The sequence below is a fragment of the Phycodurus eques genome, chromosome 2 (genome assembly GCF_024500275.1).
Source record: "Phycodurus eques isolate BA_2022a chromosome 2, UOR_Pequ_1.1, whole genome shotgun sequence".
Classification (NCBI taxonomy): Eukaryota; Metazoa; Chordata; class Actinopteri; order Syngnathiformes; family Syngnathidae; genus Phycodurus; species Phycodurus eques.
The window spans coordinates 35,718,220-35,735,755 of NC_084526.1; the positions used below are offsets into that span (position 1 = coordinate 35,718,220).

The window sequence follows — 17,536 nt, forward strand, 5'->3', positions numbered from 1 at the left end:
TTGTCTTCGACTAATATTTAAATTTGTTCGATGATGCGAAACATTTAAGTGTGACAAACATGCAAAAAAAACAAGAAATCAGGAAGAGGACAAACACATTTTCACACCACTGTACATGTGCACTGCTTTAAAAAATCATTAGAGAGCCTGTCATAAAAACACGAAAAATAAATATTTTAGAAACATTTCAAATATGTGTTTTAAACTACGATTTTTGAACTCTCAACGTTTTAACATTTGATAACCAAACAGGACTGAGAAAGTTCAAACTGAATTCACCTCTTTATACCAACATGTGAGCCATCAGACTTGAACTTTTAAATCAAGCATGACATCGATTCAACCACGAAAAAATTTTATCTGTTAAGGAATAAAAGTGAATAACTTTAATTAGATATTTTTTTATCGTAATGAAGGAGTAATAATGTGTATAATAATTGTAAAAATATTTTTAAATTCATGGATAACAATAATATATTACTATACTGTATATATTATGTAGTGCATAAGTGTTAGACCACCACAATTTTTTATTTTTTTTGCTTTTTTCACAGGAAGGCAAAGCAAGGCAATTGTATTTATATAGCACATTTCATACACAAGGTAACTTATGCTTTGCATGATTAAAAGCATTTAAAAACAAAGAGCAGAAGACTTTTAAAAACAAAGTACAGAAAATTAAAACATCTTACTAAAATAACCTACAGTGCAAGAAATATATACAGTCCTTTCCAAAAGTATTGGAAGGACAAGGTCATTTCCTTTTCTTTTTTTTTTTGTTGAAGACATTTGGGTTTCAGATCAAAAGATGAATATCAGACAAAAGTTCATAATTCCAGCTTTTATTTCATCGTATTTACATCTCGATGTGTAATACAACTCAGGACAGAGCACCTTTTGTTTGAAGCCACCCACTTTTCAAATGAGCAAAAGTATTGGAACAGACATGATTACCTTAACTTAAAGTGATTAATATTTGATGGCATAACCCTTACTTGCAATAACTGCATCAAGACAGCCAAGCTAAGCCACTTCACCAGACTATTACATTCTTCATTTGAAATGCTTTTCCAGGCATTTTCTGCAGCTTTTTTTGTTGTTTTGTTGGTTTCTGGGGGTTTCTCCCTTCAGTCTCCTCTTCGGGAGGTAAAATGCATGCTCTATTTGGTTAAGGTCCGGTAATTGTCCGGTCCATGTGAAACAGTCAACATGCAGCCACCTGCCACCTCCGCTGCTGTCTGACCACAGCTCTCTCGACCGGAGAGGTTCTCTGGAAATTCTGGGAACATTAAGCCGTTCATCACGCAGTGCGAACTCCACTTTGAGCTGCAGGCAGCTGCCTTCCCCACCGAGCGGGCAAAGATCGCTTTCGTCATTTCCCACCTGACTGGTCGCGCGGAGGCGTGGGCTACTGCTGAATGGAGCCGCGTGTCATTCATGGGCTTTTTTCGTAAAGACTATGGAGCAAATTTTTCAATTTTCCACTCCTGATCGTGAGGCAGCTCGCTCCCTTGTCACCTTACAACAAAGCAAGCGCAGGGTGTCAGATTACGCGATTGAGTTTCGCATTCTAGCAGCTGAGAGTCATTGGAATAATCGGGCGTTACTCGATGCCTTTTTTCAAGGACTATCCCCCGCTGTCAAGGATCATTTAGTCCCGCGAGACCTGCCGACCGACTTGGACCCTCTCATCGCTCTCGCTGTAAAAATCGACAAGAGGCTTTTGGATCGCGAGCTGGATGGAGATCGGCGGAAGGCTGCGTCACCGCGCACTTGGAGGACGAGCCTCGGTGACCCAACCAAACCAAGGCAGATCCCCTGGTTCCGGTCTCAACCCTCTGGCTAGCGTCCCCACGGATGAACCCATGCAACTGGGCAGGTTCCGTCTCTCCCCTGAGGAACGTCAACGCCGGCTGAGGGAAGGGCGGTGCTTCTACTGCGGTCAGTTGGGTCATTCCGTGAGCAACTGTCACATCAAAGTTGCCGGTGCCGGTAGCAAGGGCATGGGGGAGGTGAGTCTGAATTTCATTAAGAAAGACCCTACACGGGTTCTTCCTGAAGTGACACTAAGCTCTCCTGATCAGGAAATTCATACACCTGTATTTATTGACTCTGAACCTGACTTGTCTCAAGTGCCCACCTGTTACCATGACATTAAAGATGTTTTTTCCAAGACCAAGGCCAAGTCCCTTCCACCCCACAGACCTTATGACTGTGCTGTCGACTTGCTGCCTGGAACCACACCCCCACGTGGGAGGTTGTTCTCTCTTTCAGGGCCGGAACACAAGGCCATGAAGGAGTATGTGGAAGAATCACTGGCAGCCGGGATCATTCGCCCATCTTCATCCCCTGCGGGAGCAGGATTTTTCTTTGTGGACAAGAAAGACAAAACCCTGCGACCCTGTATCGATAACCGGGGTCTCAACGAGATCACGGTAAAAAACAGGTACCCTCTTCCTCTCATCTCCACCGCCTTTGAGTTCCTGGAGGGAGCCAAGGTTTTCACCAAACTGGACTTAAAAAATGCATATCATCTAGTCAGGATAAGGGAGGGGGGTGAATGGAAAACAGCATTCAACACACCAACAGGACATTATGAATATTTGGGAATGCCTTTTGGGCTTACTAACGCTCCAGCTGTTTTCCAGAACCTTGTCAATGATGTCCTGCGTGACATGCTGAATGTTTATGTTTTTGTTTATTTGGATGACATTTTGATTTTCTCCCCGGATGAGGAGACTCACATTATTCATGTCCGCTCTGTTTTGCAGCAGTTACTGCAGAGTCAACTATATGTTAAGGCTGAGAAATGTGAGTTCCACAAGGCGTCAGTTTCTTTTCTGGGTTTTGTCCTGGCTCAAGATGAAGTCAAAATGGACCCTTGCAAAGTCGATGCAGTAATTAATTGGCCTACTCCCACGTCACGCAAAGATGTACAAAGGTTCTTAGAGTTTGCAAACTTCTACAGAAAATTCATCAGAAATTTCAGTTCTATAGCCTCTCCTTTGCATGATCTTACCTCGCCACACAAACCTTTTCCATGGAACCCGCTTTGTCAGGCAGCGTTTCAAAAACTTAAGTCGAGCTTTACCTCCGCTCCCATCCTTACTTTCCCAGATCTCTAAAAGCAGTTTGTGGTAGAAGTCGATGCGTCTGATGCCGGAATAGGAGCAGTGCTCTCCCAGAAATCTGTCAAGGATGATAAATTACATCCTTGTGCTTTTCTCTCCAAAAAACTGACCCCAGCTGAGAAAAATTATGACATTGGTGACTGTGAACTGCTGGAAGTCAAGGTGGCTTTGATGGAGTGGAGGCACTGGCTAGAGGGGGCACAGACTCCGTTTTTAGTGTGGACAGATCACAAGAACCTTGAGTATATTAAGACTGCTAAAAGATTAAATGCGAGGCAGGCTAGATGGGCTCTGTTCTTTACGAGATTTAATTTCACACTATCCTACCGACCTGGTTCTAAAAATGGTAAACCAGATGCTTTGTCACGCATTTTCTCCGAAGAGAATTCTTTGTCCGACCCTAAGACTATTTTGCCCAAGTCAGGTTTTATTTCCGCTTTTGTTTGGGACATTGAAACGGCGGTTAAAGGGGCTCTGGAAAACACTCCTAGCCCTGAAGATTGCCCTGAAAACAGGCTTTATGTGGTTCCGACCTTAAGGGGAAGAGTCTTCCACTGGGCTCACACGAACCGCACTGTATGTCACCCACGCATTGCCAAGACTCAATCAGTGGTCGAACAGCGCTTTTGGTGGCCTAATGTTAGGAGGGATGTTATCGATTATGTCAATGCTTGCCAGGTATGTGCTGCCAACAAGCCCTCTCATCAACGTCCTTCTGGGGAGTTGCGACCCCTGCCAATACCACAACGTCCTTGGTCAGACATTTCCGTAGACTTTGTGACAGGATTACCGGCCTCTAAAGGCAATACCACCATTCTTACAGTTGTTGACAGGTTCTCTAAGATGGCACACTTCATTGCACTTCCAAAACTCCCCTCAGCTAAAGACACTGCCGAGCTGATGATTAATCAGGTTTTCAAGTTCTATGGTTTCCCCAAGAATGTGGTGTCTGATAGGGGTCCCCAATTTATTTCGCAATTTTGGAAGGAGTTTTACATTCTCATAGGTGCTACCGTCAGTCTGTCATCTGGGTTTCATCCTGAAACCAACGGCCAAACCGAGAGGCTGAACCAGGACTTGGAGACTGGGCTCCGATGTCTCGCTTCACAGGATCCGCGATCCTGGTCTCAGAAATTGGTTTGGGTCAAATTCTCCCACAATTCCCTCCCCACTGCATCCACTGGTCTATCGCCTTTTCACGTTGTGCATGGTTACCAATCATCTCTGTTTCCTGCCATAGCCCATGAGTCCACAGTTCCAGCGGCATTAACCTTGGTGAGACGTTGCAGGAGGACCTGGGAGCGAGCCCGACAGATGCTGCTGCGCCAAGGACGGTCCTACAAAGCCGCTGCTGACCGTCGGAGGACACCGGCCCCGAACTACAAAGTGGGTCAGTGACTTTGGCTCTCGACCAAACATATTCAACTCCGGGTGGAGTCCAAGAAGCTCGCTCCCAGGTTCGTTGGGCCCTTCCCCATCACAAAGATCATCAACCCTGTCACCGTAAAGCTGAGGCTCCCAAGGTCGATGCAGGTCCACCCTGCTTTTCATGTCAGCCTACTCAAACCAGCCCGGGAGTCCCCTCTGGTCCCGCCTTCCAGGCCCCCCCCTCCCCCCCGGTTTGTGGATGGGGGCCCTGTCTTCGCTGTTAAGCAGCTGTTGTCGTCTCGTCGGAGGGGGAGGGGCTTTCAATATCTGGTGGACTGGGAGGGCTATGGGCCTGAGGAACGTTCATGGGTACCGTCTGCGTTTATCATGGATGATTCGCTCATTCGGGACTTCCACATTGTGCATCCTGGGGCCCCAGGGCCGTCTGGGGCCGGCCGTTAAGGGGGGGGGGGGGGGTACTGTCGTGTGTGTGTGTTCCGGGTTTTGTCTTCCCCTCCCTGTTTCACACACACTTGCTCCTGTGAGCATCTTCACCACCTGTGCCTCGTTCACCCTAATTACCTATTGTATTTAACCTCTTGTCTCATTCCCTCTCGTTGCCAGTTCGTTGTACCTTGTTGTCACGTTCCAGCATTCCTTGTCACAGACTCACAGTAAGACTTGACCCTGTTCCGATAATCGACCTTGCCTCTTTGCCTCATGTTTTTGGATACTGTTGCCTTTCTTGGATTGCCTGCCTGTGTACCGACCTATGCCCGTCTATTAAACCTCTCTTTTTGGAAACTGTCCATTTGTTTTGGAGTCGTGCATTTTTGGGTCCTATCCTCTGTTCCGTTCATGACATTGTGTGTTTTGGATCAGAAGCAAATCCTTTCTTTCTTCATACTTTGGCCTTTCCATCATTTTAGTAGAGGTTAATCTTGGTCTCATCAGTCCATGAAACTTTGTTCCTAAACTTTTGTGGCTCATCTCTGTACCTCTTTGCAAAATTCAATTTGGCCTTCCGATTGTTTTTGCTGTTGAGTTGTTTGCATCTTGTGGGGTGGCCTGTATATTTCTTGTCTCGAAGTCTTCTTCGAACAGTGGATTGTCCATCCATTTTCAACACCGCTTATCCTGGTTAGGGTTACGGGACGCTGGAGCCTATCCCAGCTGACTTAGGGCGAAAGGCGGACTACACCCTGAACTGGTCGCCAGTCAGTCACAGGGCACATATAGACTCGGACAACCATTCGCACTCACATTCACACCGTCACTGAGTGGGAACTGAACCCACGCTGCCTGCACCAAAGTCAGGCGAGTGTACCACTACACCATCAGTGACTCGTACAGTGGATTGTGATACCTTCATTCCTGCCCTGTGGAGGTTGGCAGTGATGTCACTGACTGTTGTCTTTGTGTGTTTCTTCACAGCTCTCACAATGTTGCTGTCATCCACTGCTCTTGATACCCTTGGCCGACCTGTTCGATGTGTGTTGCACAGTACACCAGTTTCTTTCTTTTTCAGGACATACCAAATTGTTGTATTGGCTATGCCCAATGTATTGTGCAGTAGCTATGATCGATTTTCCCTCTTCTCTCAGTTTCAAAATGGTTTGCTTTTCTCCCATAGACAGCTCTCTGGTATTCATATTTGCTTAACAGCAAATGTTTAGCACTAATGTTTAAGCAGTCAATCTAAAAGCTAACACCTGACCAACGAGAAACACCCAACAGGCACATGTTCCAGTAGTTTTGCTCACTTGAAAAGTAGGTGGGTTCAAACAAAAGGTCCTCTGTTCTAAGTTGTTTAATACATCTAGATGTAAATATAATGAAATAAAAGCTGGAATTCTGAATTTTTGACTCATATTCAACTTTTGATCAGAAACCCAAGCGTCTTCAGTGTAAAACAAAAACAAAGGAATTGACATTGCCGTTCCAAAACCTTTGGAGAAGACTGTTATGCGTGTGTGGGTGTGTGTGTGAGTGTGTATATTCATTCATCATTCATTCATCTTCCATACCGCTTATCCTCAATAGGGTCGTGGGCATGCTGGAGCCTATCCAGCTATCTTCGGGCGAGAGGCGGGATACACGCTGAACTGGTCGCTAGCCAATCGCAGTGTGTATATATATATACACACACACACACAGCGGCTGAAATATTTAACACGTCACCATTTGTTCTCACGAAATACATTTCCAAAGGTGCTATTGACATGAAATTTTCACCAGATGTTGGGAACAACCCAAGTAACATACATACATACATACATACAAAGAAAGTCGAACAAATAAGATCAGAAATTAAGTTGTGTGTAATAACGTGAAATGACACAGGGAAAAAGTATTGAACACATGAAGAAAGTGAGGTGCAGAAAGGGCATGGAAAGCCAAGACAGCACCTAAAATCTATCAATAATCAAACAGCAATCCAGCCTCTTGTCAGTGCAAATGAGTATCAGCTGGTTCAGTCCTAATGGATGGCCTACAAAAAGGTCTCATTGGCAAGATGTGAGTCAAGACACATCTCATGATGGGTAAGAGCAGAGAGCTGTTTGAAGACCATTGCAAAGTAATTGTTGCAAAACATAACGATGACATTAGTTTCAGGCGCATATCCAAGCTTCTGAACATTCCAGTGAGCGCGGTTGGGGCCATAATACGTAAGTGGAAAGCCAATCATACCACCATAAAGTTGCCTCGATCAGGTGCTCCTCGCAGGATTTCTGACAGAGGAGTGCAACGAAAAATCAGAAGAGTTGTCCAAGAGCTAAGCACCACCTGTGGATTTCTTCAAAAAGACCTGGAATTAGCAGGTACTGTTGTCACAAGGAAAAAAGTGAGTAATGCACTCCGCCACCATGGCCTGTATGCACGCTCACCACGCAAGACCCCATTGCTGGAAAAAAAGCATGTCAAAACTCGTTTAAAGTTTGCTAAACAACATTTGGACAAGCCAGTTAAATACTGGGAGAATATAGTCCGGTCTGATGAGAGCAAAATTGAACTCTTTGGATGCCATAATGCACGCTACGTTTGGAGGAGAAATGGCACTGCACATCACCCTAAAAACACCATACCAACAGTGAAGTTCAGAGGTGGGAACATGATGGTGTGGGGCTGCTTTTCAGAAAATTGTACTGCTAAACTTCGCATTATTGAAGGAAGGATGAATGCGCAAATGTACTGAGACATTCTTGACAAAAATCTGCTGCCATCTACGAGGATGATGAAAATGAAACGAGGGTGGACATTTCAACAGGATAATGATCCAAAACATACTGCCAAGGAAACTCTCAATTGGTATCAAAGGGGGAAAAAAAAGCGGCTAGAATGGCCCAGCCAATCACCTGACCTGAATCCAATCAAAAATTTATGAAAAGAACTGAAACTCAAGGTCCATAAAAGAAGCCCACGAAACCTTCAAGATTTGAAGACTGCTTGTGTGGCGGAATGCGCAATGAGCAATGCATGCGACTAGTTTCTCCATACAGGAGGCTGAAGCTGTCATTGCAAACAAAGGCTTTTGTACAAAGTGTTAAATAAATAGCAGCTGGCCTGTTCAATACAATACTTAATTTCACATTATTACACATAACTTAATTTCTGAGTTTATTGTTCTACTTTCTTTGTGTGTGTGGATTACTTGGGCTGTTCCCAACATCTGGTGAAATTTTCATGTCCATAGCACCTTTGGAAATATATTTCGTGAGAATGGTGACATGTTAAATACGTGTGTGTGTGTGTGATACAGTAAACAGGATTGTAGTTTAGTGCTGACGAAAACATGGTTGAATATGGTCTTTCTTACCATTTCTCTCAGTTAAATACCAGCTGTATGGCCTTTAATCACTGGAGCTTTTCCACTGGCCCATTACGTTCTGTCATTTCCTCTTTATGATGATTTATTAATTGCCTTGTCAGAAATATTATTATGTCCTTTCCAGAGGCCTGCACCTAGACTTCCCTCATTCACCCTTCAGTGCCATTTATGGAGTGCCCATCAACAGCCCTGGCACTCTGTACCCGACTGACCTGCCCCCACCGTATGAATCTGTGGTGGGGCAGACCCCTGCAAGCCAGGTGAGGACAATCACTACCTCCCAATTGGTGCTCCGCATGGTCAGTTGAGTGTTGTGGCAATCGGGTATTTGGTTCCTGCCCATTTTCAAGTAATGCAGTTAAATTGCATCTTCAATAATCATTTGTGTTGTACTACCAAAATGTATTCTTTTTGACTGGATTAAGAGTTGTAGGCTAAGGCAGTTTGTTTCTAAGTCTGAAAATGTATGTAAATTTGGTCAATCTCAGACATGAAGTAGGCTTTCTCTGCTATTCCACAATCTTGACTCTTTAGTCAAGGCCAAATGCAAGTCAATCCCATCTTTATGTACTGCTGATTTGGAGCATTTTCAGGAAACGTTTTTCTCTGGTCTGTGTGAAGACGCTTTCCCCTGAAATTCATTTTTCTCAGCTAAAAATAAAAGCTTGAAGACTGCCACATTGTGTATTATATTCTCGTTATGGCTCATTCCAATTTCTTAATTTTGGATGTGATCAACATTGAAATGTTATGTTTATTTACTGTTCCGTGAAGGCGTTTTCTTGGTTTGTTGTTTTCCAATCAACTCAAAACCAACATTTAATGGCGAATTTAAAAAATAATAGCAGATTCAAATTCAGATACTGATCAATAAAAAAATAAAAAAATGGAAACTCAATAATAATATGAGAGAACAATAAACAATTCTGGAGCAATCTTGCATGATCATTAGAAGATCATTAGAAGCATGTTCCATACTGTAAATTAAATTTTCAAACCATCCTAAAAATCATCATGATATGATGTGGTATTATAGTGCCCCCTGCAGTTTTTGTTTGCCATTTAAGCCAACATACTTCACAACTGTTACTTTAAAGCGCATCCAAAATAGCATGTTGGAAATTAAACCCAAACTAAAACCGTGATATTCATCTCCAAGTAATAATTTACTCCTGACAGGTCACCACCAGCATTGAACAACAGGAATCCAGTCTGTGTGACAGAAACACAACAGCAGGATTTAGCACTCAAGGTAACACTTTGATAGCAAGACAATTGTTGCATGTCTTTGTCTCACAGTGCGAATGTTTTTATTTCACATTTCCAGCCTCTGTCGACAGTGCATCCCTAATGGTGTCAGAAGTTGCTGATCAAGACCACACTTGCTCTTCAGAGGACTTGTATTCCCTAGAGGTCCAAGGTTCAGATTCCTCTCCCTATAGCACACCCCACACTGCGCTGACTGATGGAAGCTGCACCAGCCTTGAGCTTTGTACTCGGACACGCTGCCCTCATGGCTTCTCTAACACCGACGCCCGCCCGAGTAACACTGGATTCAGTGAGTCCTCACATACTCAGGAGTCCCTTGAACGCTCTCCAGACTGGTCCTCTGAAAACTATAGCAATTTGGACCAAGAGGATTCTGCAGACAACTCGCGTGTATGTGAGGAATTTAGGTCTGCCATACACCTTTGCGATGAGCTTGCATCAGCCAAACATTTGCCAGAAGAGCCAAAAGTGTCACCACACTCTCTCATTAAAACGCGAATGATGAACCGGAAGCTCCCACTTGCTGTCGCTCTCCCCCCACCTCCTCAGCCTTGCTCCCCCACTTCAGTGGCCTCCTCTGGTGGAACCTTAGCTATCAGTCCATTAGCTCCCTCTCCCTCTCCATCTCCTCCCAGCCGGCTACGAGGTCCCCGGTTGTGCTTTAGCGTATGGGCACCCTCCTCTACTCCACAGCCCCCACCTACCTCATCTCAAATTGGACGTTCACCCGCAGAGAGGCCTCGTGTGCTCCGTGCTGCCAGGAGGTACCGCAAGCTGGCACATATTGTCCGGTCTACCAGTGACCCCATCTCCTGCTCTTCTACTACTGGTAGTAAGAGAGATTTGTTTTTCACCTGGTTACTCCATTTCAACAAAGTCATGCACTTGTCACTATCAATAAACATGGTGTGTCTCCAACTAATTACAGTGGACGCACTCAGTGTCAGGTTTTAAGATCCCCTTTGTCTTCTGTAGGAGAATCTTGTGCCTCCACATCTGCAGTTAATGCTTCAGCTGGAGATTCAGCTCATACATCACCAGAGCAAGGTAATGTTTTAAGTAGTTTTAAGCAATAGTGGCATTAAAGGCTGTAGAAGCAATGCCCCAGGTGCTTGTTTCCCTTTCTTTCTTTCTTTCTTTCTTTCTTTCTTTCTTTATCTGTGTTGCAGTGAGTCCATTTCCACATTGATCTATATAAAACAAAATCACGAAGTTTAAGGCTTATTCTCCTAATCTTTAATGACAGTTTTATTAAAATGTCATTAGTTTCCACTGTTAGGTAGGTAGGAAGGTAGGTCGGTAGGTAGGTAGGTAAGTAGGTAGGCAGTAGGGCTTAACTGAAATGTAATGTTTAAAAAGGCCATTTTCTGATTTTTCAATGGCGGCATCCGCTCGAGCCAGCTCTATTTCCAGTACAAACTGAGAGCAAGCGGACCATCAGAACTTCTCAGAAAACCAGAATAATAATAGTGAATCACTGACATATAGTTTTCTATCGTGTACAAATCCTACGAAAGTCTTTGTCAGAAGCACATAAAATCTCAACCAAATTGAAAATTTCAAAAACGAGGTGGTAAAGCAATTTCCCAACAACGTAATCTGTAAAGAAAAAAGTATTACCTTGTGCAAAACAATGAGAAAATGTGATTGTGGTGGACCTCCGCTAAATTCACGTGCCAAAAAAACAAAAAGAGGACAAAAGTGTGGTGTCGTCACCGGTGCTCGGGAGTGGGCTGTCCATTCAAGAAGGTATTTTCACGTACTTTTAATACAGCTCGCAAGCTCGTGTGTATTTACGTAAACATGCCAGCGTTCTGTACAATCATGCTTTAAAGCTCTGGTAAACATTGGTTCGTACGCGTGAATACATTTTGACAACGGTGCCAAAGTATGTTGGCAACGGCGAGCAAGGAGGCGAAGCATCAGTCGCAATTACGCAATCCTATTGGTCAACGTCAAGCAACAGTCAGAGAGTTTTCGTTGATATGTCACACTACAGGGAAGATATAAAAAAATTTAACAATCTGGACTTTTCATCTGGGAAGTCGCTTGTGATAGCAAATCATGCCAATATTGGGGCTAAAATCCTCTCGTCCAATCTAGGAATAACATCCAGTCCAGCTTGGTGTTTGATGCTGTATATGCAGTATGTTGTACGTGATCAAATTTCTAATGCCTGGCTCAGACTACAAGACAAATGTGGTCTTTTACGATTGCACTGTGTCAGATTACTGCCAAAAAATCTTGCTGGCTCTCGGTCAGATCATGGCAGCACTACACAATGCGTATTCCGATACCACTGGATCCCGTCTTTTAGGATCACTGGGCTTTATTTTGTCATATAAAACAGTCAGGAAGGCTAGAATAGAAATTGTGTCACCTTCTAGCGGATTCAACCGTTACCATGGCGACAACAAGTTGTTGTCAAACAATGGATCTCCACTGGAATGTTGGGAAAAATGAGGGGGAAAAAAACATGCTTGAGAGAGGACGTTTTGGGATGTTCATTCAAGGATTGCTTGAGGTATGTTCACATATTTTTAATGTGATACGTCTTGCAAGCAGGCGACAAAATATAGCCTAGCAAGCTAGCGCTAGCACTAACAGTGGTACGTAAACATGCCGACGTTCTGTCGAATCATCCTCGAAAGCTTGGGTAAACATTGGTTTGTGCGCATGAATTAATGTTGACAATGGCAAGCACGGGAAGCGATGCGGCAGTCAAAATACGCAATCCTATTGGGCGACGTCAAGGTGCGCTTCAGAGAGTTGGTATGTCACACTAGATGGAAGATAGCCAAAAAAAATCAAACATGATAGACTTTTAATTTTCACTTCGTAAGGCTATGGTAGGGCTAAATCGTTGGTCGTGGATTATGTCACACTCCAAGACATTTTGCCGTTCCCGACAAAATATGTCAGGCCTGATCAGGGAAATTGCCCGCGATAGCTAATCGGGCCAATATTGAGGCTAAAATCATGTAGTCTGATCAAGGCATAAGACCATAAAAAGCTTGATTAATAGTTAAAGAAAAAGCGGGTTGCTAAAGAGAGATGGCTGCGAGAATTAAAAGCGAAAGCCTGGATATTTTAAAGGCATCTCACTGACTCCATTAATTTGAACGTACCCAACAAAGACATACCGTTCGTGTACATTTTGGTCACAAGCTTCTGTTTTTCATCCACAAACACAATATTTGATGCTTTATATACTATTTAGATGGCTTGAGGTGAACCCGCAAACCCGGAAATGTATTTTCAGTGTGAGTTGAAAGCTTGTGTGCATTTTGATTGGGTATAAACTGTGACAGTGTGCGTCCTAAACAAGTCGTCGACTCATCAGTCAATCATGGAAACAGTTGTCAAACGCCATGCACTGCGCAACAGTTGAATCAGGTTTGACCAAGTCGCTTGGTGTGCGGTACCATAGCCTTCGTGTTGATTACTTGCATTCGCCCAACCAATACGGACAGCGTCTTCAAAATCTGAAGTTGTATGGCATCACATTAGCATCATAGCGCTTTCATAAGTAAGATCTAATCCCATCTGATACCTTTCCGAAGACTTATTAGCCATCATTTGTTACTGATGAGGCGTAATTGTGGTTCCAATGCAAAGACTCCTGCCATCCAGTATGGTGCCGGTGGTGACCAGTACCCGGATGTAGTCACGTGAAAGTAAACATCTTTAGGGGACAGACTGGTGGGAACGGGGTGGCAATTTCTTTTTCTTGTGGTTGTTTTGTGGCAGCCTTTTGTATAACGTGTATTTTAAAGGGGTGGAGTATTTAATAGAGAAAGAATAACATAGGGGGGAAACGAAATAACCGACAGAGCTGTTTTACAGCGGTTACAAGCCCTAAATGTTGGTTTTGATGAATTTTCGATTAATTGTCCAACCCTAGTAGATAGGTAGAGAGAGAGAGACAGAGAGAGAGGGAGGGAGGTAGAGAGAGAGAGAGAGACTGTAATCATAATCTGTGTCAAACTATACTATGATAAACCGAGTCTTTGTTTCATGTTGATCCATACTCCTCAAGTGCAACATTCGAAATGGAGCTGCACCAAAGCTGAATATTGTGACAAATAAATCTTCTTTTTCTGGCTCAATGTACATCCTTTGTTTGTCTAATCTTCAGAGCAAACGGGCATTTCTGCTGAAGGCACTGGAGGCAAACCGAGTCATAAATGCACCAAGAAGCAGCAAAGGGAGAGCAGAAAAATAGACCTCCACCTTAAAACCAGAACTCTGCAAGGACACTCCCCCCGTGAGCGACCACAGTCCCTGGCTGACCTCAAAATGTATAAAGACACTAAACTATTGGTGGCCAAGTTCCTGGAGCATTCAAGCTGCAATTTACCTCCTGAAGTCCAGCAAGTTGTCAACAATATCAAGTGTGTCATCAAGTCTGATGAGAAACACATGGAGGAGGCCATATTCAGTGCAAATGTCATAGATCAGGTAACTTTACCTTATAGTTTCTATCTAGCTGTCGACCTATCTGTCTGGGTCTGTAGGTCTGTCTGTTACAATGGCATGTACATAATTTCGAACCGCAAAGAAGAGCACAAACACAAATTGGAACAAACAAACAGAGTTTATTAAACCAATGGAGCACGACAAACGAAAGTAAAGTTAATAAACACAAACAAAAAGCTACCTCAGCAGAAGGCTGACACCAAAACACAATAACTGTTGATACGAAATAAACCGTGGTGGATAGGTAAAGCACGATGGGAGCTTGATGCCGAAAAGGACTACAACAGGAAAAATACTAAACAAAAAATAAATAGAACAAAAGTGTAGCAATAACAGTAACAAAAGAAATTAGCCGTAAAAGATGTACACAAGATACTAAATAGCGCAAGAGAAGAAATCCAAACTACAAAAGTAAGAAACGAAGACAAGCATTACGGAGACGGATTATAAACCACATCAATTTAGAACACAGACCATAGGAATGAACAACGAAACAGATTTTAAACTACACTGGTCTGTGCTGGTAGAGGACCCGTATTTGAAGGAGATACCGCCTGAGAGGGTGGGAAAATTATTATATATACAGAAGCATATCTGCCACACAGTTCTGAGGACCCGGGTTCAAATCCAGCATCACCAGTGTGGAGTTGCATGTTCTCTCCGAGCCTGCATGGGTTTTCTCCAGGTACTCCGGTTTCCTCCCACATTCCAAAAACATGCATGGTAGGTTAATTGAAAACTCTTAATTGCCTGTAGGTGTGCATGTGAGTGCGAATGGTTGTTTGTTTGTATGTGCCTTGCGATTGGCTGGCAACCAGTTCAGGGTGTACCCCGCCTCCAGCCCAATGATAGCAACCCTTGTGAGGATAAGCTGCACAGAAAATGGATGGATACAGTATACAGTATACAAGCACAACCCAAATTCCAATGAAGTTGTGACGTTGTGTTAAACAAATAAAAACAGAAAGAGTTGCAAATCATGTTCAACCTATATTTAATCGAATACACTACAAAGACAAGATATTTAATTTTCAAACTGATAAACTGTATTGTTTTCAGAAAATAATCATTAACGTAGAATTTTATGGCTGCAACACGTTCCAAACAAGCTGGGACAGGTGGCAAAAAAGACTGAGAAAGTTGAGGAATGTTCATCAAACAAGTGTTTGGAACTTCCCACAGGTGAACAGGCTAATTGGGAACAGGTGGGTGCCATGATTTGGTATAAAAGGAGCTTCCCTGAATTGCTCAGGCATTCACAAGCAAAGATGGGGCGAGGTTCACCTCTTTGTGAACAAGTGCGTGAGAAAATAGTCGAACAGTTTAAGGACAATGTTCCTCAACATACAATTGCAAGGAATTTAGGGATTTCATCAGCTACGGTCCATAATATCATCAAAAGGTTCAGAGAATCTGGAGCAATCACTGCATGCAAGCGGAAAGGCCGAAAACAAACATTGAATGCCCGTGACCTTCGATCCCTCAGGCGGCACTGCATCAAAAAGCGACATCAATGTGTAAAAGATATCACCACATGGGCTCAGAAACACTTCAGAAAACCAATGTCAGTAAATACAGTTCGGCGCTACTTGAAACTCTACTATGCAAAGCAAAAGCCATTTAACAACAGCACCCAGAAAGGCCACCGGCTTCTCTGGGCCCGAGCTCATCTAAGATGGACTGACACGAAGTTCAAAAGCCAGCATCTGTGATGGTATGGGGCTGTGTTAGTGCCAATGGCATGAGTAACATACACATCTGTGAATGCACCATTAATGCTGAAAGGTACACACAGGTTTTGGAGAAACATATGCTGCCATCCAAGCAACTTTCTCAGTCTTTTTGGCCACCTGTCCCAGCTTTTTTGGACCGTGTTCCAGACATAAAATTCTAAGTTAATGATTATTTTCTAAAAAAAACAATAAAGTTTCTCAGTTTGAACATTAAATATATTTTCTTTGTAGTGTATTCAATTAAATGTAGGTTGAACATGAATTACAAATCATTGTATTCTGTTTTTATTTATGTTTAACACAACATCCCACCTTCATTGGAAATGGGGTTGTATATAGACAGTGTGCGTGTATATATATATATATTTGCGGCCAGTGTCAATGCATTGTAAGTCACTGATCATCGCGTCTTACCATGCTTCTCGCAAGTGTTACAGTGTCACAAAGGGAGGATGAAGACTGGATAGATAATTCAGGAAAAGCACCAGCAAAAGCAAAAGTATTGGAACGAACATCCACCCATCCATCCATCCATTTCCTGAGCCATTTATCCTCACAAGGGTCGCGGGAGTGCCGGAGACTATCTCATTTAATATTTGGTGGCAAACCCTTACTTGCAATAACTGCATCAAGCCTGCAGTCCATTGACTTCACCAGATTGTTGCATTCTTCATTTGAAATGCTTCTCCAGGCCTTTACTGCAGCCTCTTTCAGTTCTTGTTTGTTTATTGGGGTTTCTCCCTTCAGTCTCCTCTTCGGGAGGTAAAATGCATGCTCAATTGGCTTAAGGTTCAGTGATTGACTTGGCCAGTTCAAGACCTTCCACTTTTTACCCCTGATGAAGTCCTTGTACTTGCTTGTTTCCATTGTATTTACAATATCTCTGTTAAGTGACATCAACTATGCTCGTGTTTCAATGTTGGCATACAGGTGATGACCCAGTGCATCAGTGTCAGTCCCAGGAAACGTGGCCAAGTGGATCTTCACCTCCAAAGCTGCGGTGCTTTGAGTTCTTCCCCTTCCATGCGCCGTCCCAAAAATCTCCCTGAAACCACGAGTGCCAATCCCCTGGACTCACCTTCCTTGGAACAAAGACTTGAGTGTAGGGAAACTATTCTCTGACCACCATCTTTATAAAGACCTGAGTTTAAGCTATGAGGGCATTCCAAAGTGCTCATTTTGCAACCACTGTGTGCTGTGCAGTAATTCGTAAGTGGTCCAGAATTGCGAGGTCACGTTTGCACAGTATGACTGTGGCACAAGCAAAGGGGAAGAGGCTCAGATTTTATCAACTAGAGCCCGAAATAAGTGTGCACAGTCATCAGCAGAAATAGTAGCAAACTCTGACTGGGCCTGCCTGTCTGTAGTGGCTTTTTTTTTCTCATCAGAAAACGTTTCTCCCTCAGGGGATTTGTATTTTATTTTTTTTGAATGCACTGAGTTTCATCAAAATGAAACACATTGCCGCTAAATTGGGATCTGTCATTCGCAGACAAATATTGTGTTACAGTATTGGTATTTTTCTTGTCCTTATGTTAAACAGGAAGAAATATAAATATAAAATATTCAACTGTGAACTAGAGAGAATGGGCTTTACTAGCCAATGTTTGAAGAGTTTGTGGAACTATTACTGATAGGGTGGTGAATATTTTGTGGTGCCACTGGTTCAAGAACATTACAAACATTTACCTCGTGTTATATTTCTCATCAGTGTTCCAATAAAAGAT

The 17,536-nt window shown here is 43.2% G+C and overlaps 1 protein-coding gene across 1 annotated transcript in view; it reads left to right on the top strand.

Moving 5' to 3' along the window:
- The window catches only part of fam189a1 (family with sequence similarity 189 member A1), a 34,270-nt gene extending 17,135 nt beyond the window's left edge, over positions 1-17,135 (top strand). The window contains exons 5-10 of the mRNA XM_061703069.1: positions 8,453-8,588; positions 9,508-9,580; positions 9,656-10,429; positions 10,573-10,644; positions 13,736-14,058; positions 16,740-17,135. Coding sequence (XP_061559053.1) covers positions 8,453-8,588; positions 9,508-9,580; positions 9,656-10,429; positions 10,573-10,644; positions 13,736-14,058; positions 16,740-16,931 — 1,570 coding nt within the window. The 3' untranslated portion in view covers positions 16,932-17,135. The remainder of the gene's footprint in view (positions 1-8,452; positions 8,589-9,507; positions 9,581-9,655; positions 10,430-10,572; positions 10,645-13,735; positions 14,059-16,739) is intronic.
- Positions 17,136-17,536: the final 401 nt, after the last annotated feature.